Source organism: Leuciscus leuciscus, assembly GCF_965113295.1.
Source record: "Leuciscus leuciscus genome assembly, chromosome: 7".
Classification (NCBI taxonomy): Eukaryota; Metazoa; Chordata; class Actinopteri; order Cypriniformes; family Leuciscidae; genus Leuciscus; species Leuciscus leuciscus.
Genome location: NC_138731.1, coordinates 497,282 through 513,513, shown reverse-complemented (window position 1 = coordinate 513,513; position 16,232 = coordinate 497,282). Strand labels below are relative to the sequence as shown.

Below are 16,232 nucleotides of genomic sequence, written 5' to 3'. Positions count from 1 at the left end.
AAAGAGTATAGTATGGGGAGACATTTCTAAAAAATGGCCACAAAGGTGGGACCAAGAATCAAAAGGAAGACATTTATACTCAATTAAAAAAAGAGTCGGCACTGTGGAAAATAAGAGAGGAAACAGGAGAGAAGAAACTATAACCACATTAAGAATAGGGCATACTAAACCATAGCACTCTTCATATAATGTGGAAACATCTAACTGAGTTTTGTGATCAATGTCAAATACCTGAGACTGTAGAACATGTGTTAATTAATTGCTCAAAATACGAATTACAGAGAATAGTTATGATAAAAGACATGGAAAAAATAGGACTATTAGGACATGGAGTAAAGAGTATAATCGACTGCAGTGGGGGTGAGCAAGGAATGAAATATTTGATTTGTTTTCTGACCAAAACGGGACTAATGACAAGAACATGATGACTAAAATATATGGGAAATAATGAGAACCAGAAGATTGCAGTAATGCAACACTATGATGCAAGCTGCCGTTAAAACCCAAAGAAGAAGAAGAATGTCCTGCTGTTCGTCGCAGCTGAGCCATAACAGAGCCCGTCTACGGAGAGCCTTGGCACTTCCTATTAGCCCCATTGTATCGATCTTGGTTGCAGTTCCATTAGAATTCCACTGGAGGTGATCGCGGGCGAGTGCAGACTGAATGAGAGTCTATGGGGCTAGACGGCTAAATGTGTCTCTTTCACCCGATTGCCGTTGAGAAATCTCAGATTTTATTGTAGGTTTTGCAAGTTCAACATGGGTTATAGGTCGAAAGTTGAATGAACGAGTACTTATTTCTTTTCGATTTCTTACAGTTTGAGTTGTTGTTGCCCATAACACGCTAGCATTCTGCTAATGACGTCAGCATTCTGACGTCATTGACATTTTAAAAGACTTTTTAAACCAAATAAGTGACTCTAAAAAATCTAACACCCAGCAATGTGTAATTTCTTTGCATCTCCTTTCGAATACAACAATAAAATTACTAGACAAAAAATTATATCCTGAGAAAAGTGGATTTTGAGGGGTTTTCGCCATAGACCTCCATTCATTCTGCACTCGCCTGCGAGCGCCCCCGCATGGACAGAGACTTGTTACTGCAGCCAGTCCAGAAACCGGAAGTAAGCAGAGAGTGACAATTCTCTTCCTATAGGCTAGTTGATTTTACGAACGTTCCATGATTGTCAGACGTCACTGGTGGGCGCTGGCATTTCCGGTCTAATGTTACGTTAGCTTTATCGACGACGCCGGTAACTGTCAGGTAAGATTAGGACCAGATAAACATGGCTTTCTACACCAGATCCCTTCAACATCTGCCAAGGATAACGATAAACGATGTACACCGAATAATTAAAGCGTCATCATCTGCTCCCAAGAGCAAGAGGGAAAAGGGTTTCAAGATATACGTCTCTTCATTCATTGACAATTATGAAGGTAAGTTATGCTATGTCTTTAGCTAGCTGTAGCCCTAACGTTAGCGATGATGCTAGGTGACGTTAAGCTAGAAAGTAACCTTTACAAAATACTTATTAAACGGTTCATTTTAGAGGTTGGTCACATGTGGTTTATTATATGTTCATTTTACTATCTGACATTGAATAAATATATACGAATGACTTTTGTTGTTCAGTTACATGTATTGACAGTATTTGGTTATCCCCAGTATCAAGTAAAGATCTACAGACAGGGAGAGTCAGCATCCGTGCTAGCTGTCATAGATCTTTGAGGAAACATGAGAAACCTCACACCATCAGAGTAGGATGAAAGACAGTTCAGTTGTTCGTCTGATCCAACCAGTTCTGTTCCAGTTATGTTCTGGGGCTTCAATTTGGCAATGATGGGTTAAACTGGCAAACAAATGTATAATTACCTAAACAAGTTGAACATCTTATACAACTATCTAGCTAGCCAAACGTTTGAAGTAGGCAACACTATGATGACACTTGCAGAATTAATGAGACTTAATTAATAACACTCTTAGTGTTCTAGTAAACCTACCATTCCTATATGAAACCCCAGAAGCTGGTTGTTGAGACAGTTGTTTTGCTGTTTATATTGTGTTCTGTTTAACTTACTTACTTTCTTACTAACCCTAAAGTAACCTCATTCTCTAACTCATAGTAGCTAACTTGAAAAATAATGCAAAATGCACCTTTGACTTTGAGATATTTGATCAGTTTGTGATCTCTGCTGATTATAACACACTTTTTTGTTTTTTAAAAGATTGTCCTTGAAGACTCCACCCCTGTTCAGCTCTATGAGGCCGAGTGCTCCTGTGTGGCTGGAAGAGCCTTATGCAATCATAATGTTGCATTACTGTATCAGACTGCTCATTACTCACAGTTAAACATCACAGCTGTACCACCTGTTTTGAGCTGCACAGAGAGCGAACAACGTTGGCACAAACCAAGAACTATGGTAAACTTTAAGCAGCATAATTCCATGCTTATGCAAGATTTGCCTATAGTCCCAATCTGTGACCTCTGAAATGCCTTTTCATTTATTATTGATAGGGTGTGAAGCCGGGCCGTGTGAGTGACATGGTGGTGCTGTCTGCAAAGCCCAAACAGAGGACGGTAGCGAATGGTGTCAGGTATGTCCAGAATGTCTTGCTCATTTAGAATTAAAGGTTGTATCTAGAGATGCACCGATTGATCGGCTGGTGACCGGAATTGGCCGATTTTCACGTGATCGGCCGTGATCGGCGACCGGCCGGTTAGTCTGACATATGCCGATTTTATGCCGGTCAAATGCACCCGGGCGCCGCATGATTAACATCGCGCAACATCAGCATCACACGTGCAAACGGAATGCAATAGGAAACCTTGTGAATTACGTCCGTTTCACACCGCAAGTGAGCGGCGCATGAGCAGCATGTATTTTTTCCGGCGTGCATGTTAATCAGTAAGTGCATTCACACCGTGAGCAGCAGTGAAGCGCAGGGTTTCGGCACCGAGTCTATTTTTGCTGCTGCTCACGCTCAATTAAAGGGTTAGTTCACCCAAAAATGAAAATTCTGTCAGTAATTACTCACCCTCATGTTGTTCCAACCGCGTAAGACCTTCGTTCATCTTCGGAACACAAATTAAGATATTTTTGATGAAATCTGAGAGCTGATCACTTCTCCGTAGGCTGCTAGGTGGCCCAAACTTGCTGGCCCAGAAAAGTTATTAAAGAGATCGTTAAAGGTATAGCGGAGGATGTTTTACTTCCTGGTGGGTAACCTATACTATTGGTCCTCCTAATTGTCAATCATTCTGGTGAATCAATCAAACTTTTCAAAAAGTGGAGAGGGCGGGTCTTATCTAAAATTTGGAAAGATCCTCCGCTATACCTTTAATATAGTCCAAGTGACTACAGTGGCTCAATCTTAAGTATATCAAGCGACGAGAATACTTTTTGTGCGCAAAAACAAACAAAAATAACTACTTTATTCCACTATTCATTTCCTTCTCTCTGGGCCTCGTAGTGATTTTGCGCAGCGCGTCTGTGTTACACGTCACCACGTAGGCTCACTATTGGCCGACGCTGGTCATGTGTGTGACGCGCAGCGCAAAAACACTACGTGAACCAACTAGAGGCCCAGAGAGAAGGAAATGAATAGTGGAATAAAGTCGTTATTTTTGTTTGTTTTTGTGCACAAAAAGTATTCTCGTCGCTTGATATACTTAAGATTGAGCCACTGTAGTCACTTTGACTATATTAACGATCTCTTTAATAACTTTTCTGGGCCAGCAAGTTTGGGCCACCTAGCAGCCTACGGAGAAGTGATCAGCTCTCAGATTTCATCAAAAATATCTTAATTTGTGTTCCGAAGATGAACGAAGGTCTTACGCGGTTGGAACAACATGAGGGTGAGTAATTACTGACAGAATTTTCATTTTTGGGTGAACTAACCCTTTAAAGTGAAAGCACACTTTTGATGGACAAAATAAGTATTATTTCACACAAAATGTTCTATTAAAGACAAGATAGAAAATAAATATTTATGTGTGCTGTAAAGTGGTTAGAACTCAATGAAAAATCGGGAATCGGAATCGGCCAAGAAAATTGTAATCGGTGCATCTCTAGTTGTATCAGTGATTTCAGGGCCAACAAAAAAAGATCACATTCATCTAATCTTTCCTAACGATCCGCTAGCTGCCCGCCCCATAAGCATGCCATCAAAAAAACACGTCTCTGTAGGCAGCCTAGGCTCTGAGATCTGCACACAAAAACAATTGGTTTCACCAACCACTCAAAACCAAAACAAATAGTGTTCCAACCAATCACCGACAGGGGGAGGGTGTTGTGAGGTTTTGTGCCAGCTTCTTCTTCAGCTCCGACTTTGCGTGCAGCCGTGCACGAGCACAAACCTCACAACACCCTCCCCCCTGTCGGTGATTGGTTGGAACACTATTTGTTTTGGTTTTGAGTGGTTGGTGAAACCAATTGTTTTTGTGTGCAGATCTCAGAGCCTAGGCTGCCTACAGAGACGTGTTTTTTTGATGGCATACTTATGGGGCGGGCAGCTAGCGGATCGTTAGGAAAGATTAGAGTAATGTGATCTTTTTTTGTTGGCCCTGAAATCACTGATACAACCTTTAATCAACCAATATGATTATGGTTGTCTAAATATAAATGTGCGTAGTGGTCCGATTTGAATTATGCTATGCAACTCTACATAGGAGCACTCTCTACAAAGCAATGCGGGGGGATCTGCCTGATCCTGATGTCCTGAAGGTGGCGGAAGCTTATGAAGGCTTTCCATCGGACATAGCACCTCTCATTACCACCATGTCCATCAGTGCTGATGTCCCGTTGGTTGAGTCAGCTCTGGGAAAAGTTCAGGAGGGCAGCCCGATTTCGTACCAGCAGCCAGTGCCAGTCAGCCGCATTATTCTTCTTCACACTGGTGCTCCTCCACCCCCACCTCTGCCTTTAGATGGCTACAAACTGGAGCCCACTACATGCCAGTTTGTGTGCAGTATCCACCAGCAGCTGCATCTGCAATCTCTGCAGACTTCCTTGGATACAGCAAGGAAAATAGAAGAATCAACAAGGGAGCAGAGTATGTCCACAGAGTGGCACCAAGTCAGAAGGATGAGAGTAACATCATCTCACTTCAGGGAGGTATGTCATTTTCGCAGTCAGAGTTCAGCGGAACAGCTTGTTGAAAGAATGATTAGGGGAGTGGCACAAACGGCATTGATGAAAAGAGGTCTGGCATTGGAGCCACTTGCCATTCAAGAATATTGCAAAGCAAAGAACACTAACTACTGGCCATGTGGCTTCGTTGTACACCCCGATGCCCCCTGGTTAGGGTCTTCCCCTGATGGGGTTGTTTTCGACCCAACAGAGAACCCACCCTTTGGCCTGGTGGAAGTGAAATGCCCCAATGTAAAAAGTTATGTTGACTGTAAATACCTAAAGCTTCACGATGGCACCATGAATCTAAAAAAGCAACACGGTTATTACTGGCAGGTGCAAGGACAACTCCTGCTAACAGGTATGGACTGGTGTGATTTCGTTGTTTGTGCAGAGGAGGATATGATCAGTCAAAGGATCTACAGGGACCCAGAGGTTGCTGCCGTCATCAGGGAGAGGGGAGATTATTTCTATTTCTACTTTTATTTATCATATTGCATGAAAATTTAAAATCAACCCACCTTCCAAAACATGTGTTTGTGTGAAAATCAATGTTAATGTAAATAGTTATCTTTAAGAAATACACATGTATGTACATAAACAACAAACCTATACAAGGTACCTTTTGTTAATATGAATTCAGTGTTAGTAGTTAGTAGATTACATTAGATTAGATTCAACTTTGTCATTTAGCAGAGTACAGGTACAGAGCCAATGAAATGCAGTTGACATCCAACCAGAAGTGCAAAGAAGCATTAAAGTACTGTTGAGTACTGTATTATGTGCAGTTATGTGGACTAGTTATCTACAAACTCATAACTCATACAAAATGTCAAAGGTTTCACCACAATGTTTATTTACATAGTTTACATAATTCATCATTACAGATATATACAAGGAGCCATGTTATTGTTGAGTGTAGTATGACACCTTGTGTCTTTGTATAATAAATGTCTGAATTAACTGAATTAATTAATAAATGTCTTTATTTGTGTTCCTCCTGGCAGTGTAAAAGACAATAAATGACAAATGTAAACATGTCAATATTTCAGACAATTTTCTGAAAGGTATATCACAAGATACAAAAAAACAAACAGCATAGTAAATGACAAAATATATAAGCAGTATATGGAAGCTCATAGAGAAAAATACAGTCACATGCCAGTCTAGATCTTCACTGTTGAGTTGCCCATGCCTTGACAAGGGGTCCATTTTGGTAGTTTACCAAGAAGCAAGCCACACTGAACAGTTGATCAATACTCCCACACACAGATAAGGGAATAACTTTGTCAAACAGTTTATTCTCTTTAATTCTCCGGATACACCTTTCAACGTGAACCCGCAAACGGGCGATGGACTGTGTTTGTTCAACATCCTGTTTACTCATCTGAGTTTTCTTTGACAGAAAAGCAGGCCGGTACACTTTGCAGGGTACAAGACCATCCACAAGAAACCCCTTGTCTACCATAATTGCCATGTCAGCTGTGAGTAATTTTGTAATCCCTGAAATTCTGAAAATTTCCCTATCACTCATAGAACCTGCATACAGTGGAGAGACAAAGGTGATGGGACCATGGGGGGCAATGCCAATCATGGCCTTGAAAGTGGTGTGTGACTTGTAATTGGAGAACACCTCACTTTGCAGAACAAGAGATGAGGGTGTTTGACAAAATATTTCTGTACAGTCCAGCACCACTTGTGTGTCGGCGTACTGGGAAAACTCTGGTGGTAAGTGAGCTTGTACAACCTCTTTTGGTAGCCACAGCCTGATGGAACCAAGAAGGTGGTACAGAAAGTGTGTCCAGGTCGTTATAATTCTGCTGACAGTGGTGCGGTGGATACCAAAACGGTTGGCAAGATCACGGAGAGATAGGCCAACGGAGAGATGCATTAGGAACAGAAGTAACTCGTCTATGGGCGCAAGTTTCTGTTAAAGAGATTATAGAAAATGAAATTATATTAGCAAAAGTAAAATTACAGTTACATTTTTACTACTTAAGAGTAGATACACCACCTAATGAAATAAAGATGGAACTTAAATGGGTCAGAACTATGTAACATGATTTGCCTTTGTACTGTGATTCATTGTACATAACATTACATTAGGCTGATGCATTTTTAACCAAAGCGACTAACAACATGGTAAACAGTTTAAGTTTTAAAGCAATTCTCTCAACAATTCTAGGACTATTTAGAAAAGGTAGAGTACAGTAAGAATAAGTGCATCAGTGAGTGCTGATTTTAAACAGTTGAGTGTCAGTTCTAGACAAGTGGTAAGTGCTAGGATCAGCAAGACTAGCTGTAAGTAGTGCTATGAGAGGAGATGTTCTCTGAAGAGCTGGGTTTTCAGGAGTTTTTTGAAGACCCAGCTCTTCAGAGAACATCTCCTCTCATTGTAGCCTTAAAGGGATAGTTCACTTTGAAATTAAATTTTGGTATGTTTTAGCTTACCTCAAGGGCATCCAAGATGTAGGTGTCTTTTTTTCCGCAGTAGTTTCAATTTTGATATTTTTAGGTCAAACCGTTCTTGTCTGTCAGTCATATAATGCAGGTCTATGGTCACTGTCTCAAAGAGCATGCACAGAGTCCAAATTAAAACAATTCCCCATCGTCCAAATTAAACAATTCCGCATCGTAAGTACACATTGATGGCCTAAGACACGAAACGAGTCGTGTGCGCAGACTGGTGCATAGATATATACACTAGATGTTTGTAATTTGGACTCTGTGCATGCTCTTTGAGATAGTGACCATAGACCTGCATTATATGACTGACAGACAAGAACGGTTTGACCTAAAAATATCAAAATTGAAACTACTGTGGAAAAAAAGACACCTACATCTTGGATGCCCTTGAGGTAAGCTAAAACATACCAAAATTTAATTTCAAAGTGAACTATCCCTTTAAGTGTGCAGAATGCAGCTGGGTGGGGGTTTACTGGTGATGAGCAGTGAGCTGTTTGGGGGGTATGGAGTGGGGGTAATGGAAGTCAGGTGTGTGTGTGTGTGTGTGTGTGTGTGTGTGTGTGTGTGTGTGTGTGTGTGTGTGTGTGTGTGTGTGTGTGTGTGTGTGTGTGTGTGTGTTATCTGGGTTAGTATAGTAAATATGCATTAATCTACGAAAGCCTGATGACATAGCTTACTGTTGATCTGTGTTGAGATGCACCGGCTGCACTGGCACTGGTGACCCGCACCATCTTGGTATTCACGGCTGATTCCACAAGTTGCCAAAAGGCCTGGAAGTGCCGGTATGATGCAAATCTAGCAATGAAACAATTATGTTGGGTTAATTTAACTTTAAATTAAATTCAATGTAATGGTAGACATATTGATTTCAAAACGATTTTTCATAGACATGGTCATGGACCTACCTTGTGTAAAACCGAATGTCCTCATCAGACCCTGCAAGACGCTCTACACCAAATCTTGATTGCAGTTGCAGAGTTTCAATCTGTTGTTGCTGCTCCTGGACTTTTTGCTTCAACTTTTCGTTCTCTTCCGCTAACTCAGATGGAGTCACCGATGTCGTCGGAGTTACAGAGGAGTCATGCTCCAGTGGTAACGTTACTTCCATCTCGCAATCAGAGCCAGCAGTCTCTGACAGGGGATCCGGCGGGGGAGAGGGGCGTTTAGGGCAGCGCTCCCAAACACTGCACCTTGGCGCTGGTAAACAAAAATTGTTCCACTCAAAAAGACATGGCACAGCTCCTTGAACAAGTTTTCGACGTCCCGTGGTTGTTGTGATGAAATCTTCTAGCTTAAAATGTCGACTGCAAACCCGGGTGTTATCGGTAGGAGTGAAGTTCTCGCGTCTGATCTTGACTAGCCACTGAGCTCGTACCTCAGGCTGATGCGGAAAACGATGAAAACTTACTTCAGAATTATACCTCGATGAAACGGCACATAGAGGAACACTACAATGTAATTTAGAGTTGCCAATTTGACACTGATATGTAAGACGTTTCTTGTTTACTGTTAACATTTTACATACGGTACTCACTGATAGCTTGCCACTCACTCTTCAACAACATCTACATCGGAAATGCCGGTAGTAACCTAAACCGGAAGTCACCCCGCCCACCACACAGATTTCGAACGTTCGTCGCGTCACCCTGTGCACAGAGCGAATTAGACATTCTCTGGCCATAATCTGACGTCACTTCCGCGTCGTGTCTGTGTGTGTGTGTGAGAGAGAGAGAGCTTGTCCTCGAGAACTGAAACTGAAACAAACTTGAGCTCAAACTCAGAGAAATCATCGCGATGCGGATTCAGATGCGCAAACATGAAGCTCCGCGGCTCTGAAGTGTGTGTTTCACTGCTGGTGTGTGTTTCACTGGGTGAGTCCATCATTACTGTGTGTTAGTGACGAGAAAGTGTGTGTTTCAGTGGTGAGTCCATCATTACTGTGTGTGACGACAAAGTGTGTGTGTGTGTGTGTGTGTGTGTGTGTGTGTGTGTGTGTGTGTGTGTGTGTGTGTGAGTGAGTGAGTGAGTGAGAGAGAGAGAGAGAGAGAGAGAGAGAGAGAGAGAGAGAGTGAGAGTGAGAGTGAGAGTGTGTGTGTGTGTGTGTGTGTGTGTGTGTGTGTGTGTGTGTGTGTGTGTGTGTGTGTGTGTGTGTGTGTGTGAGATCACAGTTGTAGCTGTCACAGTTTTCATTAAGGGTTAGTTCGCCCAAAAGTGGACGTTCTGTCGGTAATCACTCGCCCTCATGTCGGCTCTGGTCGTCAGAGACTGACGGAAGAGAAGAAATGGTTGAATAAAATTATAATTTTTTGCGCACAAAAAGTATTCTCGTCGCTTCATAACATTAAGGTTGACCCACTGTAGTCTCATGGACTATTTTAACGATGTATTTATTAATTTGCTGGGTCTTGAAAGTGGTCGTCGCAGTCTGTGGAGGAACAGAAAGCTCTCGGGTTTCATCAAACATATCTGGTGTTCCGAAGATGAACGAAGGTCTTACGGGTTTGGACCCGCATGAGGGTGAGTAATACTGACAGAAACACACAAGCTTTCTGTCTCCTGGGGGGATAGGGCTCATGTCTTGGTTTCATGTTGAAAGGGTGTGTGTGAATATTTGGATCTGGTGACTTTTCTTCATAGGCTACAATCTTTAGCATTTAAAAACGACATGATCACCTGTAGTGGGAAATCTACTCGCCTTCAGATAAAAGTGGATGTATATTGTATAAAAAGTTGTTAAGTGTAAGCATGTTATGTTGAAATGTAATTTATTTTTTAAAATTTTTCATTATCTTTTTGTAAATATGTGTGTCTCAGGGGAAATGTCCTCCTTTTAGAGGTATAAAATTATTATTATTATTATTTTATTTATTTACCAGGACAATGCATATTAACAACAGTATGCCTGTAACATGCCAGAGTTAGTCAGTGGCTAATTTTCATCTGTAGTCCTGATTGCCAGATGTACAGTGGCACCCTAGGGAGAATAACATTTTTTTTAAGAGTTTGCATGTAAATACAAATATGTCTGCTACAGCGTAGCTACAGTAGAAGGTAATTATGAAAATATAAAATCTCACTAAAATTAGTTCTGAAAAGCATCCTAATTATATACACAAGCAGTAGCAGCAAGTAGCATGCATTGTCGGTGTAACAGATTAAACCATTTGTTAGATGCATATGAAGATGATCAGTTTTAGCATCATTGCAAATTTATACAGAAATAAAAAATCTAAATCACAAAACAAAAACACACATTCACAACTGTAACACAAACGGGCAAAAACAAGACTTTAGTGTTGACAGGTCTGATTACTAATAAGCCAACGTTTCAGATGTAATCGAAAAAGGCTATATGTATTAATGTCTCTGATTGATGACGGAATGGTGTTCCACTCTTGAGAAGCCCTAACAGAGAAGGCGGACTGACTAAAAACACTTTTTCTAATTGGAATAATACAGTCACCTCTTGACACTCCTCTGGTGATTCTGTGTGTAGTTGTTCTAAGTTTAACAAAATCACCAAGGGGTGGCGGGGCCATTCCATGTAAGATTTTATAGACCTGACAGCAATTTGTGAACTTTATTAAATTTTCCCAGCTTAAAATATTGTATTTTAATAAAATAGCGCAGTGGTGAAAATGTTTCGGTTTCTTATCAAGTACTTTGAGTGTCTGTTTGTATAAAGATTGTAGTGGTTTCAGAGTAGTCGAGTTAGACTGGGACCAGCTCGTTAAACAATAGGTAAAATAAGATAGAATCATTGAGTGCATGAAGGTTTTGGCCGCTTGAATGGACATTGAATTTCTAATAAATCGGAAGTTAGCTAAATTAAATTTGACTTTTTTACATGTTTGCTTTATATGTGATCTAAAATTTAGTTTGGTGTCTAGATAAATGCCAAGATATTTGTATTCTTGGACTATTTGTATTTTTTCCCCTGACACTAAAATATCTGCATCTTTGTTTACCTTATGTGATTTTGTAAAGTACATACCCACAGTTTTTGACATATTAAGTTGTAAACACTTCCTGCCTCAAGTGGAGGAGTTCAAGTATCTTGGGGTCTTGTTCACGAGTGAGGGAAGGATGGAATGGGAGATTGACAGAAGGATCGGTGCAGCTTCTGCAGTAATGCGGTCGCTGTACCGGTCTGTCGTGGTGAAGAAGGAGCTGAGCCTCAAGGCGAAGCTCTCGATTTACCGGTCAATCTACGTTCCTACTCTCACCTATGGTCATGAGCTTTGGGTCACGACCGAAAGGACAAGATCCCGGATACAGGCGGCCGAAATGAGCTTTCTCCGCAGGGTGGCTGGGCGATCCCTTAGAGATAGGGTGAGAAGCTCGGTCACTCGGGAGGAGCTCAGAGTAGAGCCGCTGCTCCTCCACATCGAGAGGGGCCAGCTGAGGTGGCTCGGGCATCTTTTCCGGATGCCTCCTGGACGCCTTCCCAGGAAGGTGTTCCGGGCATGTCCCACCGGGAGGAGACCCCGGGGAAGACCTAGGACACGCTGGAGGGACTATGTCTCCCGGCTGGCCTGGGAACGCCTCGGTGTCCCCCCGGAAGAGCTGGAGGAAGTGTCTAGGGAGAGGGAAGTCTGGGCATCCCTGCTTAGACTGCTGCCCCCGCGACCCGGCCCCGGAAAAGCGGAAGAAGATGGATGGATGGATGGAAGTTGTAAACACGATTCATTCAACCATTTTGTTACTTTAACCATCACATATGTAAGCTTTTCAGCTACCTCAGTTTTTGAAGATCCATGTACATACGCGTACATTTGAATGTTAACCTCCGGACACACCAGTGGTAGATCGTTAATGTACATACAGAATAAGACAGGGGATAATATGGAGCCTTGTGGCAGGCCGGTCGACAGAGGGAGGGGCTCAGACTGACTATTATCAACACGAACAGTTTGTAATCGTTGACAGAGATATGAATTTATCCATTTTAATACCTTATCTGAGAGATTAAAAGAGGATAATTTAGCCAATAGGATACGATGGTTTACTGTATCGAATGCTTTTCTAAGGTCAAGAAAGACCGCTCCTACAATGCTATTGCTGTCAAGTGATAACTTGATTTTATCAATAAAATAGCAATTTGCTGACTCAGTTGAATGGTTAGGTCGAAATCCGAACTGTAGTGGGTGAAGATGAAAAGAGCTATTATTTAAATGGTCTTTTATATGATCAGATGTCCATTTCTCAAGGACCTTAGACATTACAGGTAGGATACTGATAGGTCTATAATTAGAGACGAATTGTGGGTTTCCTGATTTAAAAATAGGTGATACAATAGCTGTTTTCCATGTGTTTGGAAATTCTGCTTGGCATATGGAGTGATTCATGATTATTGTAATGGGACTGGCAAGTGATAAACTGAGATTTTTGAGCATTGCTGTGTCCATTCCATGGACATCTTTCGCTTTGGACGATTTAAGTTTTTTAATGATTGCTTCAGTATTTGCTGTTGTGGCACATGTAAAAACGAAACTAGGTTCTGTTGATGGGGTTTTACACACCGCAACATTTACAGGTTGGAAGCTCTGGGCAACGGCTGAAACCGAGTCAACAAAATAATGATTAAATGTGGTAGCTACTTGCGCTGGATTCCTAATACGCTTTTCATCCACCGTTAGTTCAACAGGTTTTCTTGTTTTATATTCTTGGCCCATTAATTTTTTTAGTTGGTCCCATACTAACTTTGTGTTACCCCTTGCCTCGCTAATTATGGTCAGAAAAAAGTTAGCCCTAGACTTTCTCAACATGGATGTTACGGCATTCCTTAGCATACCAAAATGATGTTTATCAAGTGACAGGTTTGTTTTAATAGCCCTTTTCAATGCAAGGTCACGCTCTTTCATTTTCTTCAGGATATCTGCACTAATCCAAGGGAGACTACTTCTCTTTTTCCTATGTGTATACCTACAAGTGAATTTTTTTATAATACACTGTAGTTTACTTGAGAGTGTCCTGCTTCCCTCATGGACATCTTTTCCAGTTAACAAAGAGTCCCAATTAAAATTATTCACTGTGTTTTTAAAATGTTCTTGATCTTTATTAGGTATTCTAAATGATTCCTGGTCTTTAAAGGGGTCATATAATGCCATTTTTGTACAAGCTAATATGATTCTTTAGGGTCTAAATTAAAAGTTTGTAATATACTTCAATTAAAAATTCTCATTAGTATTGTAAGAAAACACTAATTTTACCTGGTCAAAAGCAGCTCTGTTTTCAGCACGCCGTTTCAGTGCATGTGTCTTTAAATGATAATGAGCTTTGCTCACCCCGCCCCTGTGTTCTGTGCATACACCGTTTGTAACACAATAACCACGCGTTGTTCATTATAAACGTGGGATTATGAATTATATTGAGAACGTCGTACATAGAAAACATGCTGTAATGTACCCTGAGTGTAAACCTTAGATGCATTCATCGTGAAGCCTGCAGCAAGGTTTGCAAATTTCGCAAAGATTAATATAAATACTAATATAAAGGTTAATAAAACATTACACTCACATCTTCTGGAGGTTCAGCAGTAACACGTTGGTACCGATCCGTTTTTTCTCGTTTGTAAAGCTGTCTGGTGTGAAATGATTCGCGTAAACATGAAAGCATGGACGATCGTGGGGAATCCCCGTGAGGGAATCCCCGCGTCAATCCTTTGGGCATATAGCTTCAAAAACAAAACTCAGCCACTGCATCTATAACGGCTCAGATTTAGGAACATCCAAATGACTGCTGTGTTCCTTATTACATCTAAGAACAGAACACCACAATCGTGTAGACGCCATTCTACTCCAGCATATCAACAATGGCGGACTACTATGAGACGGCTGTCACAGCTTGCTCAGGGCGGGTCTTGTGTTGAAGCACGGCTGTCAATCACAATCGCGGGAGGGGCGTACGATCTTATGACGTCACAATATCGAACGGCTTGATTTCATAGATGGTCAAACATATAAGGAGATTAAAACAAAACCACTGGATGGATTTTAATCATGATAGGATGGTTGTGTACAGGCACTGCCAACAGACATTTCAGTGCAATCAACTTGTAAAAGTGCATGTACCATTATATGACCCCTTTAACATTAGAGACACCAAATCTCTTTTTTGTTAATTTTCTCACCAAAAGTACTAAATTGTGGTCAGATAGTCCCGTCATCATGTTGAGTGACTTTGTAACCCTTTCTGGTCTATTTCTGAATACCAGGTCAATCTGGGTTTTGGTTGACTGGGTTACTCTTGTAGTGCCCTTAATTACCTGTGTGAGGTCGAAACGATCTGTTATTTGTTTATGTTTTTTCCTGACTGATCTATCCTCCCAATTTATATTAAAATCCCCCATTATTATTATCTCTTTATCAAAATTGCAATTTGCCAGCATACTTTGTAACCCTTCATAAAAATCAATATTTGAGCTGGGTGGGCGGTAAATTACAATGAGGCTAAAATACATTTGTGGTGATAAAATAATTTTCAGCCAAATACATTCTAGTTCACAATTCGCCAAGTTTATCTCTTCACACTGAATACTGTTCTTTATGTACACCATAACTCCGCCTCCTTTAGATTTCACTCTATCGCATCTATAGATCTGGTAGCCTGGTACCATGATTGCGGCTGATGGTGAATTTGCCTTTAGCCAGGTTTCTGATAAGCAAAGATAATCTAGATTTGACTCTGTTAAAATATGCTGAATTTAATCAGATTTAGTTATGAGGCTTCGTATATTGAGGTGGCCCCCAAATAATCCATTTGGTTTTGATTTTGAATCCCATATTATTTTTCAATGGTTAACAGTCTGAAAAACATTCCACTTCCTGTTTTTTATGACAGCTGGATTTGTAGTCCATTTCCTGTGTTGACGAGTTTGACTTCCGGATATTTCGCTATTGATTTGATTAGCATCATGTTCATTTGGCGTGAGAGTTGGTGAGCCCCCACCTGCAGCACCCGACAGAAACAGCAGCTTCCGACGGACCGATGCCTCCCGAACGCTCAACACGCCACCATCCCGACTCCAAGCCGACGCCGATGACGTTCCCGGCGAAGGTGGCGCACGCGACTCCGCACAGGCCGAGACGCCATGCCCGGCCCCGATCTCCGTCCAGCCAGCCGTCACATCCCCATCAGGCACCACCATCTCCACGGCGCTCATCGGAGAGACAAAACCATCCAGATAAGATTGTTGCCCATTAATGTAATTTAAATTACATAAAGAGCGTACCTGACTGTTACTGGTGATGCTCACGCTATGCGCGGACGTGGTGTACGGTCTATTTTGTTCTTTTTGGTTGTTGAGCGGACCGGGGCACTGATGGATGTCTCCGGACAGCAAGAGTGAGATGATTATTAGAAACACGTAGCTTTGTTGTGGCTTTATTTTGCTTTTAAAGCGTTTTGTTGTTCGGTTGGAGAGATGTGATTGAAAGAAGGTGGTGGCCAGGACGTGTCTTCCGAATCCATGATGTTTTTTTGCTTGATTTGTCAATAAAACGGTCGCAGAGAGTAGTTTTGTGTTAGGCCTATTATTAAAATAGTAGTCATTGAAGATTTGAGCGGTGTCGGTATAGCAGAAGATACTTGACAACAGCACATAGGTAAAGAGCGCTGTAGCTACACCTGACACAC

At 41.4% G+C, this 16,232-nt stretch overlaps 3 protein-coding genes across 4 annotated transcripts in view; 2 read left to right on the top strand and 1 right to left on the bottom strand.

The window, feature by feature from the left end:
* Positions 1–1,155: 1,155 nt before the first annotated feature.
* LOC309502713 (uncharacterized protein) lies at positions 1,156–5,827 on the top strand. Its single transcript, XM_082175209.1, has 2 exons — positions 1,156–2,595; positions 4,670–5,827. The coding sequence occupies exons 1-2, from the start codon at positions 2,543–2,545 to the stop codon at positions 5,637–5,639; spliced, it is 1,023 nt and encodes a 340-aa protein (XP_082031335.1). The 5' UTR covers positions 1,156–2,542; the 3' UTR covers positions 5,640–5,827.
* A 136-nt stretch (positions 5,828–5,963) lies between these two features.
* LOC309502709 (uncharacterized protein) lies at positions 5,964–9,252 on the bottom strand. The gene is made up of 3 exons (XM_082175204.1): positions 8,501–9,252; positions 8,273–8,390; positions 5,964–7,056 (listed from the first exon to the last, which is right to left on the bottom strand). The coding sequence occupies exons 1-3, from the start codon at positions 9,109–9,111 to the stop codon at positions 6,304–6,306; spliced, it is 1,482 nt and encodes a 493-aa protein (XP_082031330.1). The 5' UTR covers positions 9,112–9,252; the 3' UTR covers positions 5,964–6,303.
* Positions 9,253–9,309: 57 nt separating this feature from the next.
* LOC309502710 (interferon alpha/beta receptor 1a-like) overlaps positions 9,310–16,232 on the top strand; it is a 34,262-nt gene continuing 27,339 nt past the window's right edge. The window contains exons 1-2 of one of the 2 annotated variants that reach the window (XM_082175205.1): positions 9,310–9,466; positions 10,008–10,112. In XM_082175205.1, coding sequence (XP_082031331.1) covers positions 9,412–9,466; positions 10,008–10,112 — 160 coding nt within the window. In that variant the 5' untranslated portion in view covers positions 9,310–9,411. The remainder of the gene's footprint in view (positions 9,467–10,007; positions 10,113–16,232) is intronic. The other variant, XM_082175206.1, reaches the window with a different exon arrangement.

What these genes read in the sequence shown, in the direction of transcription:
- LOC309502713 (XM_082175209.1), top strand. Translation starts at nt 2,543, where the DNA reads ATGGTGGTGCTGTCTGCAAAGCCCAAACAGAGGACGGTAGCGAATGGT. An exon ending in ACGGTAGCGAATGGTGTCAG is followed by an intron (nt 2,596 to 4,669) that starts GTATGTCCAGAA and finishes AACTCTACATAG; the next exon opens with GAGCACTCTCTACAAAGCAA.
- LOC309502709 (XM_082175204.1), bottom strand. Translation starts at nt 9,111, where the DNA reads ATGTTAACAGTAAACAAGAAACGTCTTACATATCAGTGTCAAATTGGC. An exon ending in GACATTCGGTTTTACACAAG is followed by an intron (nt 8,391 to 8,500) that starts GTAGGTCCATGA and finishes TTTCATTGCTAG; the next exon opens with ATTTGCATCATACCGGCACT. An exon ending in CATCTCAACACAGATCAACA is followed by an intron (nt 7,057 to 8,272) that starts GTAAGCTATGTC and finishes TCTCTTTAACAG; the next exon opens with AAACTTGCGCCCATAGACGA.